Source organism: Cajanus cajan, chromosome 3 (genome assembly GCF_000230855.2).
Source record: "Cajanus cajan strain Asha chromosome 3, NIPB_CcT2T_4, whole genome shotgun sequence".
Classification (NCBI taxonomy): Eukaryota; Viridiplantae; Streptophyta; class Magnoliopsida; order Fabales; family Fabaceae; genus Cajanus; species Cajanus cajan.
In genome coordinates, this window is record NC_138519.1 from 66,745,080 (window position 1) to 66,756,179 (window position 11,100).

An 11,100-nucleotide genomic window follows, 5' to 3' on the forward strand; every position below is an offset into this window, starting at 1 on the left:
CCCGTTTTGCAAATGCAACAGGCAACTTAGGGGTCCCTCTGAATACATCTGACATCTGCCTGCAAACCATATCTCAAACTTTGCAACTTTACGGAGTTTCACAAAATGCAACAGCTTTTCTGTAGTTTTGGGACAAAACTTCCTGTTAATTATGAATGCAAGGGGAGAACTAGTGTTGTCCATATGCTGCAATCCCCCAGATTTACGGAGGTCACAAAAAACTGCAAAGTGCCACTAGGAGAGGAAAGTAAATGTAAGAAGTGCTTAAATGCTGGCATTGGTTATCTGCATCATCTTGGAATAGAAGACAATATAACACTGAGTACATGTCGTGATGCCACTTTTGCTGCACTAGCAAGCCAAGTTGATGAGATATCTACTATTGACATCGCAATTTGTTTCTTTGGAGTTCAAGGACTTCTCAAGTCTCCTGGTAAGAACGGTTTTAAATTAAAAAATCTTAACGAGAATCAGTATGATGCTCTCCCTCTTCAGGTCTCTGTGTGCACGAGGTTTTTTTCACGTGTTAATGCTACTACATACATTACGTAACTATGTGTATGAGACTTATTATGACGTGAAGCCAAAAATATAGATGAAATCTCCGCTTTAAAATGTTATAGATTCTCTTCATAATCACTTCTCACTAAATAATCAATTGTTGCACAAACACCTTTCCACTGGTATGTCAGGACAAGAATAAAAACAGTATTAACTGGATTGTGCTTGAAAAACTGTACAAATACTAGTTCTAATAATTAATATGTGCCAATTGCCAAATGAATGCTCTTTTTTGTTTTCATTTCAACACTATTAAATATTCATTCCACAAATATATTGAAGTCTGCGTATTGTTACCAATAAAGTAAATTTTTAGCTGATCATATTTTTGCAACTGTGATGCCAGTTTCAGAGTCATCCCCATCCTTGCCTGCGCCTAAGGCTTCTCCAAGCCCTCTGGTTGCCTGGTGGCCCAAGTCAACCATTGTTAAGTGCTCCTTTAAAGGGAAGCAATCATTCATATCATCTGACACTAGTTCCAGGTATTGCTATCGCAGTTACAGCTGTTGCTGTTATCACACTCATAGTCTTGATAGTTCTAATTCGCCAGAAAAGCAGAGAGCTAGACGAACCTGATAATTTTGGTAAAACCGGCTCAAAAACCTTACCTCCTTTTGCAACGTGGAAATTTCAGGAAGGTAAGGTTCTGGTTTGATCACATTTGTTCAGTTTATTTTCTTTCTTAGCAGTGATATATTGAAACCAGCACTTTATTTTTTTTCTTACTTTGCTTCTTGTTTGGGGTGACGGGTGGGTATGCAGGTTCTTCATCTATGTTCCGAAAATTCAGCTACAAGGAGATAAAAAAGGCAACAGAGGATTTTAGCACTATTATTGGTCAAGGGGGATTTGGAACAGTGTATAAAGCTCATTTTTCTGATGGCCAGGTCGTAGCAGTAAAACGGATGAACAGAATCTCTGAGCAGGGGGAGGATGAGTTCTGCAGAGAAAATTGAGCTTCTTGCTCGGCTGCACCATCGGCATCTTGTTGCTTTAAGAGGCTTTTGCATTAAAAAACAGGAGAGGTATCTGTTTCTGTGTGCTTATTACATTCTTTGACATCATATACCAATGAATCAAACCCTTCTGCATGTCTATGGCAGGTTTTCTTTTGTATGAGTACATGGGAAATGGAAGCTTGAAAGATCATCTTCATTGTATGCCTCTCAATATCTATACAATGTTATTATACCTTAAAAAAAAAATACACGCACTGTTTTGAATAAAACATATTTTGGTTAATATCTGGTAAGATTACAAATGGAACATTGGCACTTCTATCTCCCCCCCCCGCCCCCCTCTGTGTTTGTATTCAGTTTTCATGTGGATCTTATGTGCTCTTCTGCATCTTTTTCTAATTCAGCACTTTTAGCCATAATGAACATGACAATAAAACATATGCAACAAATTAATAGCATTAAAGTAGTGAGGAAGCAAATCAATATCTTAGCTTGTTTATCCTATTGACCCTTTAATCACGTGATATATTTTTGTTGATTTGTGCAGCCCCAGGTAAAACACCTTTAAGTTGGCGAACTAGAATTCAAATTGCAATTGATGTGGCCAATGCATTGGTAATATGTCTGATTGGCTTAAATTCAAGCTTTATATGTATTGACTGGCTGGCTGTTTTTAATCCTTTTATTATTATTTTATTTTATGGATTTTACTTTTCAATCTCGTATTCTCTCATGTGCAGGAGTACCTTCATTTTTATTGCGATCCTCCTCTGTGTCACAGAGATATTAAATCTAGCAACACTTTACTGGATGAGAACTTTGTTGCTAAGGTTGGATGACTCTCCCACTGCATGCCACCATTTCTCCTGTCAATATTCTTTGTAGTTCAATAGTTCAAAGTAGTGCTAAATTTCTATGATGTCATTCATATATGGATAGTGCAAATCTACACTGTCCCATCATTGCTGTAAAGTGTTAACTAACTCCCTTTTCCTGTATTACGTCATGTCACAGATAGCTGATTTTGGCCTTGCACAAGCTTCAAAAGATGGTTCAATATGCTTTGAACCTGTAAACACCGAAATTCGGGGAACTCCTGGTAGAAAATTCTTTCCTTCTTCACTATATTTCACTTGGCTGATTTTGTCTTTGTACGCGATTCAAAGGATGTACAGATACAGTATGTGTATTGGATATGATTTGTATCCGACACGGCAATACTATTATTTTATAATATATAGAATATGATGTGTAAGATACTTCGTATGTATCAATATTCATAAAATATAACAAATATATAATTGTAATTTTGATTAAAATTTATAAATATAATAATTATATAAATGCAATTTTGCAAATCTAAATCAAAAACATACTTCTTGTAAATTACTAAAAATGAATAAATTATAAATCATTTTATCATAAATTACTTCATATATTATATACAAATAGAAATATTATCAAACTCATTTTTTTTCTTAAAATCATTCATAAAGAAGACATTTACATTTTTAGTTTATCATGTTTATATGTTTTATTTAACTGAAATAAATACATAATAAACTTTTAAAGATTTAAATACTTCATTGATACGTACCATTGATAAGTAATAATAAAGTATTCAAAAATATGGAGATTAGATAAGATTTTCATAATATTTTTTAAAAGTTTGGAATTTCACGGATATGTATTAGTGAAGTTTTCAAGACTATCGGATAAGGATATGGATACATGAAGCAAATTGAAGTATTGGTGTTCTATAGTCTCTAAGGAACTATAGCTACAAACCTTCTCCATTGACAATACTTCATTTTGGATGTTAAATTCAATTCCAGGTTATATGGATCCTGAATATGTTGTTACTCAAGAGCTCACCGAGAAAAGTGATATATACAGTTTTGGGGTGTTACTACTTGAAATTGTGACAGGAAGACGAGCTATTCAAGATAACAAGAATTTGATAGAATGGGCACAACCATACATGGAATCAGAAACGAGACTATTGGAGCTAGTAGATCCCAATGTGAGAGAATCTTTTGACTTGGATCAGCTCCAAACAGTGATCACTATAGTAGTATGGTGCACCCAGAGAGAAGGAAAGGCAAGGCCTTCAATAAAACAGGTACTTAGGCTTCTGTATGAGACATCAGAACCAATGCACAGTGAGTTTCTACAAGCTGTTGAAGATGAAGAATGTCAGGGAAGTCAGCATAGAGGCAGAAGAAGCAAGGGGAAAATGCTCAGAAACGAAGCAATGTTTCACAGCGGAGATGGAAGATATCTAGCTTCATCTTCAAGTACATCTCGGTCATATTGCAGTAGGAGCTTTTTGCTTGAGAGTGGCTCTCCACAGTCCCCGCCAAATTTGTTCTCTGTCTGAAACAATCTTTAGGTTCTTCAAGTTGACTTGAATTTTGAATTTCTCATTTACTCACTGACTTGTAATTTGTGGATTTGTTAGAAGTAGGAGAGACAAAAAAACATCAATATGTTAGAATCCTGGGAGAAATTTGAAATATAGTACTTTCTTTGCTTTTATCTATCATCCGCATTGACTTGATGTTGCACATAGTTTAAGTTATGGAATACGAGCATTGTTTATGATTATATCACTTTAAGAAATTGCTTTAGAAGACCTTTCAAACATTTAACTGAGGTTTTTTGGGTGACAGATTTTAATTTCACAGCCATGCATGCAAATTTCCTCTTTGCTAGGCATGGTTCCCAAGGTGAAGCTCCCAGGTCTTTGTATGACTGTTTGAGAAGTTGTAAACTATGAATGCATAAGCCATGTACCTTTCTTGACTAAAATCCTCCCGCTGCTTCCTGTCTGATGAGCCCTGCTACCATTTATGCAGAGGCAACCCTATGTGACATTAGTAGAAGCGTTGATTGATATTAAAAGTTCAAGTTTACAAGTTTTATTTCGTCAAATTTTTTCTAATTACTAGTTAGGTGTTGATCGTTATTTTCATAAAGGACAACCACTTTAGTTTCTACTTATTAAGAAATTAAGTAACTGCCATAATCAATGAACTCCAACTGAAATTTCTAGGTACGGCAGAGCCATAAAAAGAACGATGTTCAACTAGTAAACAGTATCACGATTAGTCAATATGTATGGAAGAATTGTATATTGAGATAGGATACAAGATAGAAGTACAAAAGCTATTACTTGTACATGTCTCCCGACTCCTACAAGTAGCTAATCGGTTACAGAGACTGGAAATAACACAAATTTTAGAGAAGATCCAAATAGATGCAGGGACAGTGACTGAAAAAAAACACATACGCCCAGCATATCATTTTTACATGACTTCTAAGGAATAAATAAACTGAAAAAAGGATGAAGTTGCTACAGAGAACAAATATTTCCTGAGCATAAGTTTAAAACACCAGAACGGTTAAAATAACTAGCAGTCCATTGCCAAGTTTTCTAACTACCCACAGCAGCCAGGAACTTCCTCTTGCTTACTGGTTCCTCATGCAATACTACCACATCACTCACTTTCTCAAACAAATCTTCCAACTTGTGAACACCAAATCTCTGATAATCCAGTTCTTTCTTGTATCGTTGCTGGTATATAGCCTCAAAACAGCCTAAGAATATACGGCAAGAATAGCATACTAGAATCTCTTGCAGCTCATTCTTGAACTGCTCAATAACACGGTCATCAACTTCACATTTGACTACTCTTCCCTGATTGCCCTTTCCTGTGTAACTTTTTTCATCATGTTCTTCTGTGACTACTCTTTCCTCATCCGAGAACTCATCAGAAGAGCATCCACCAGTGACAACATTCAGATTCTCTTCCTGGGCTCCCTTTCCTTTCTTATTATCCTTCTTTGCCAGAGACAGAGGAGGAGCACTTGGGCCTGCCTTCCAGTTTCTAAGATACACAAATTTACGATTCCCTTTCCCTTCCACAGCAATAGCATCACCCATCTTCTTGAAAAGATTGACCAACTTTATTGCCCCATATTCAGCGACATAAAGAGGTCTCCCATAAATTTTCTGGTACTCTGCTGGAACTCGGGCAAGAGGCAGGCATCCTCCAAAAAGTTCGAGCAACCTTACCATCTGCCCTTTGAGACCATTTAAATCCCCAGGCTGTACCCAGAACTGGCATTCATTATGGTCACTTGAAGGCATAGATCCTCCTGAAACATCATTCAATACAGATGGAAGACTATGTGATCTCATAGTGGTTGGCAAGCAAGTCACGTTAGATGTGCCACAGTTGTATTCAGACAGAGATTGTGACACCACTGAGAATTCCCTCGAGTTATAATAGCTCTGTGACATACCTCTATAAACTATTGCTTCTTCTTCATTTGGTCCATCAGGGTTGTCATTGATATGGCACCCCATCAAATATCCAGCAAGCTCAACTGGACATCCACGGGGTGGCACTAAAGCCTTTGAGGGAGGCACAAAGCCTTCTCCACGAGCAACACTAGGCCAGTCCCAAACAAATTTACCAGCATTGCATAGGGCAGATGAAACCCCCACCCCAGCAGGGATGACAAGAATTACAGTATATCCCCTCTGACCAAGAATGTGCAGTGCTGGTGCAAAATCAACATCTCCAGATATAAGCATGATAGAGGATGGTGGAGGGTTGTCAAGAGCAAATAAGAACATGTCAACCAAGATAGCTTTATCAGCAGCATCTTTTCTCCCATTGGGAACATCTATAAGTTTAACACCAGTTCTCTGACAGCCTTCTCTAAGTCGCCTAGGGAAAGAATTGAAATCCCCATAAGCAGAAAACATCATAACAGCTCCTCTAATTACTGGATGCACCCATAAAGCCATTCTTATATTAGCCGCTACATCTTCAGGGCGTACATCACTTGGGACAGGACAATTTTCAATATCCCAAAGGATTGCTACTGGGCCATCTAAGGAGCTATGGGGTTGCTGGTTTGAAGGGCATTGAAGAATGTTTGCATTTGATTCATTCATGGTTTTTCCTTTCTGTTCCAATGTATCTGAAGTTATTGGTGTTGATTTACTTGGGGTAGCCATCAATGGACTAGAAAACCAGCTGTTCCTGCACATAATGTAGTTAAGACATCATTAAAAGAAAAAAATCCCCAGAAACATCATAGTGCAACATATTGAGAAGGCAATGGTATTGGCATGAATACTATAGACATAAGACACAAAAACAGATGCACTTGATGCACTGTAACCGTTAAGGGAAACAAGACCTACAGAACTATAATAATATAAAAATGGAATTTTCAATTCTAGGAACTATCAAGAATAAACATGGACTACTAAACAGAAATTAAAAACACTAGAGCAAGAAGCATAACTGTCAGGGTGTCAAAGAAAGCCAAATGCAAGGTATCTACTTCACATATTGCACTATAAAAAAAAAATGGTAATAGATATCAAACTAAGGACTAACAAAACCCTTGATCACTACCTTCCCAAAATAAAGGTTCTGAAACATATTCAAAAGTCAAAACATAAAATAATCTCCATCCATTCTATCCACTTCATAGAAATCAATTCAATCCGTGTATTCAACCTATGTTAGGCGACAATTAGGGAATCCCAATTACAAAACAGGGTCGAGCCTAGTTCACAGTCATCATAAGAGTCTATAATCACTTATTGATGTCCCCAATTGTGTGGTTGAAAATAACATCGACAAAACTCCACATCGAATATTCATAAACCCCAACTCTTAGCCTGCACCACGGCAAACATTGAACCAAGACCAAATTCCATTGAGATCAAGATTAACCCAAATCAAAAGAAACACACTTTATACAATTTCTAAGTTCTAACACTTCTCCCTATACACACCCAAAACGCACAACCAGAAAAAAAAAAAAAAAAAAAAAAAAACTTGAATTTCCACAAACCTTGGTCTGACAACGCAAAATGCAAAGCAAAGAAATCCTATCAGAAAAAAAAAATCACATATTCTCTCCAAATTGCTCGTCTTCACAGACCACTGAGCAGAAACGGTTCTAATCAGAACCAAATCGGAGCAAAAGTTCCAACTTTTGCTGGGAAAAACAGGGAACTCAAAACCCAAAATCTCACAGCAAGCGTTATCTATATTTTTGTTAAAGAAAGAAAAGGATGGGTATCGAGGAAAATAAAAAAGAGAAATACCGATAATTAGTGACAATAATTGGAGGCGTTATTAATGAGAAATCAAATTGAATGCTGCATAAGGTCCTTATTATGAAGCAATTGAATGAAGAATCCGGAAGATGATTACCGTATATGAAACGCGTGAGTATAGAAAATTGAAGAATCGAACAGAAAGAAGAAACCTAGTGTTTAAGGAAGAAGGTGTTGTGTTGGGTGGGTAAGTAGGTTTTTTATTCTGAGATTTTACTTTAGTAAGAGTGAAAGTGAAGAAGGATGGATTAATTAGGATTTTAGGAGACTCAGATTTGAATATGTATGATATTAAATGCAATGGATCCTGTCTTATCTTATGTTATTTGTCGGTGAAATATGGATATAAGGGATAGTAATTTATACATAGTTTTAAAAACCGGACCGGTCATCGAACCGGTTAAGGTACTGGGTCAGTGAGTCAAAGGTTGAACCGGTGGGTCACTAGTTGAACCGCATGACTCGATTTTTATTTATTTTTATTAAAAAAATATTCATATTAAATATATTTTATACTTATAAATTTTAATAAATTCATATCTTATTTTAAATTTTAATTTTTCTATCTTATTTAAAATTATTTTTATTTTTATTTTATAAAAAAATACATAAAAAATTATATGTTAAACGATATATTAATACAAATTAAAAATATAAATAATATGTACATATATATTATGCTTGCAATTAATATCACAAAATAATATATGTAATATTTACATAAATATTATATTATTAAATGTATAATTTAAAATTAATAATATATTATAAAAGTTATTTAAGCTGTATATATTATAAACAAATATATTAGAACAAGTAGTTATTGTTATATTTAATAAGACTCTTTGCTTTTACATTACATTAAGAGATTCAATTTTTATTATTATTTTTGTGGTTTATGGTCCCTTAAAAAAATTTATAAAAAAAAAAAAAAAAAAAAGTGGTTGGACCGGTTTGACCCACCGGTTCACCGGTTGAACCGGAAAATTGACCGGTTCAATCTGGTTTAAAACGGGTCGACTGCATAACCGATCCAACTTAAGATTCGGACCGGTTGGACCACCGGTTCCCGGTCCAACCGGTCCGACCGGCCGGGTCGGTCCGGGTTTTAAAACACTGAATTTATATCTTTTACTAACATATTTGGAATTAATTTTGAATATAAAAAATATGTATTTTATATATTTATAATTTTTAATAAAGATTAATTAATATTTTTATAATAAATATTTTATACTAATATCATATTTATTAAAAAATTATATTGTAGCATCAGCATGTCTTTGTCTAAGAAAAAACCCACCCTTCTGTCCTTTCACAAGGTCACAACACCCAATGTGTGTGTACTTCCTATTATAAAACAATCACGTGTCACTTATATATATATATATATATATAACAGTTGTTTATATACATTATTGAAGAAAACATTAATATTTAAGCATGCATTGCATAGTTTTTTTTTTTTTTTTTTCTTTCTTTTTGAGGATGCGTTGTGTAGCGTACAATATACTTGTAGGCTTTTTATCATAGTAAGGCATTTTCTAAAATTATTTATTAAAGTAAAATTGTCTTAAAATAATTTTTCATTTTAAAGTGGTCAATGGAAATGTAAGGATTTTTAATATTATTGATGATTTTTTTTTAAAGTATTGAAATACATCTTAAAATATTTTATTATAAATTTTAATTGTAAAAAATATTTATTTTATGTACAGAGAAAACTAAAATACTAATATAATTTATAATGTAGAAGATATTTATTTAATATAAATTTTGTTTATATATCTAAAAATATTAAATTCTTATAAATTTTAATTATATATAAATATGTATTTATCTTAAATATTGTACGCTAAATTATATTTTTAATCTTTTGTATTTATTTTAATTTTTTTTTTATCTTTTAAAATTCTCGATTCAAAGGCAACCTAAAGAATTGGTTAGTATTTACTGATTGATTATCTGATTTAGTAAGCATAATACGAACAGATTTGAAACTAATTTTAAAAAATCAGAAAGATTTAATTTTTTTATGTTCAAAATAGATCTTATATATAAAAAAATCTTAATTGTGCAAATCATTATTTCATCAAGGAAAGAATTATTAGAGATAAAACTTATAAATAAAAATCTGGGTTTAGGGGATTTGATTCATTTTCATGAGAATCAATTCTCTCATAAATGTATACACACAAAAAACAAATTTCTACTTTGTAACTCCATATATTCGAATTGATACTCACAATATTAGATGATATTTTTCATTAAGACACTTTATATTTATCTTGAATTATTTTTAAGCATTTTCCAAGTTACTCACAATGAACTAAACATAGTTAGGATCAATAACTACTAGTATTTTAATTTCTATAATACATAGACAAAATATTTAATATATATAAAAATAAAATTTATAAAAAAAGTTATATATAAATATTATATTTGAATATATAAACTATATTTAAAATTTGTAGAAATAAATATTTTTAAGCATATAAATTATATTTTAAATTTATGATAAATAATTTATATCGTAACATAATATTATTTTTATTAGTTGATAATTTATTTTAAAAATATTAAAATTTAATTCATAAATAAATATGATAAATTAAAATTAAATTAGATTCTAAAAATTTTCTTGTAAATGAAAAACTTTTAAAAACGTTCTCGTATAAGATAAAGATTTATGTTTAATATATAAGAGTTGAAAAATAATTATGATAAATAAAAATTAAATTAGATAAAAGATTATTAAAAAAAAACTCTTTAAAAATCTCAATGAAAAAAAATTCTTAAAATATTTTTTGTACAAGATAAAGATTCGTGTTTAATATATTAAAATTAATTACATAATAGAAGATTTTAAAAAAAAATACAACTTAAAAATAATTTTTTCTTTAATATTTTAGTTGCTTATTCATCAAATTTTGACTATGTTTTACTTTTGTCTTTATTTAAATGATTCTCACTAAGATTCAATTACTTTTTGTCTTTGTCAAAACTTCATGAATGACCTTCATTAAAGGTTGTGTTCTATTTGTTCTTTTAAAGCTAGATTAGTGTCGACTAAATTAATATTAGCTAAAAATTGATAAGAGTATTGAATTTAACGAAAACATAATAATAATAATAATAATAATAATAATAATAATAATAATAATAATAGTAATAATAATAATAATAATAATAATAATGTTGGATAAGCTTATTTTTTTTTACATATGTGGTAGATACAAATTTTTTGTCATCTTTATTAATGTGTGCACACGCATACATATAATAACTAAATATGTCATGTCACATTAAATGTATCAAGTTGTGTATTAGTTGATGTCATCAATTATTTTTAATTCAATCTTAGTTTACAAACTTTTATATACCTTACAAGTTTTCAATTAAATTATACATTATTTTTTATTTTAT

General features: G+C 31.9%; 2 protein-coding genes across 6 annotated transcripts in view; one reads left to right on the forward strand and one right to left on the reverse strand.

The window, feature by feature from the left end:
• Positions 1 to 4,065, forward strand: part of LOC109793107 (putative receptor-like protein kinase At1g49730) — a 10,091-nt gene extending 6,026 nt beyond the window's left edge. The window contains 11 exon segments of the mRNA XM_083072012.1: positions 4 to 113; positions 115 to 433; positions 914 to 983; positions 985 to 1,199; positions 1,324 to 1,511; positions 1,513 to 1,587; positions 1,667 to 1,718; positions 2,068 to 2,135; positions 2,261 to 2,350; positions 2,535 to 2,619; positions 3,356 to 4,065. Coding sequence (XP_082928138.1) covers positions 4 to 113; positions 115 to 433; positions 914 to 983; positions 985 to 1,199; positions 1,324 to 1,511; positions 1,513 to 1,587; positions 1,667 to 1,718; positions 2,068 to 2,135; positions 2,261 to 2,350; positions 2,535 to 2,619; positions 3,356 to 3,900 — 1,817 coding nt within the window. The 3' untranslated portion in view covers positions 3,901 to 4,065.
• Positions 4,066 to 4,637: 572 nt separating this feature from the next.
• On the reverse strand, positions 4,638 to 7,932 carry LOC109793109 (Putative endonuclease or glycosyl hydrolase). 5 transcript variants are annotated; one of them, XM_083071119.1, is made up of 2 exons: positions 7,769 to 7,932; positions 4,638 to 6,571 (listed from the first exon to the last, which is right to left on the reverse strand). In XM_083071119.1, the coding sequence occupies exon 2, from the start codon at positions 6,550 to 6,552 to the stop codon at positions 4,957 to 4,959; it is 1,596 nt and encodes a 531-aa protein (XP_082927245.1). In that variant the 5' UTR covers positions 6,553 to 6,571; positions 7,769 to 7,932; the 3' UTR covers positions 4,638 to 4,956. The 5 variants fall into 5 exon arrangements, with proteins under 5 accessions (XP_082927245.1, XP_082927246.1, XP_082927243.1 ...); XM_083071120.1 differs by having other exon boundaries at positions 7,660 to 7,932; XM_083071117.1 differs by having other exon boundaries at positions 4,638 to 6,577; positions 7,660 to 7,932.
• Positions 7,933 to 11,100: the final 3,168 nt, after the last annotated feature.

Coding starts and splice junctions, on each gene's coding strand:
- LOC109793109 (XM_083071119.1), bottom strand. CDS start 6,552: ATGGCTACCCCAAGTAAATCAACACCAATAACTTCAGATACATTGGAA.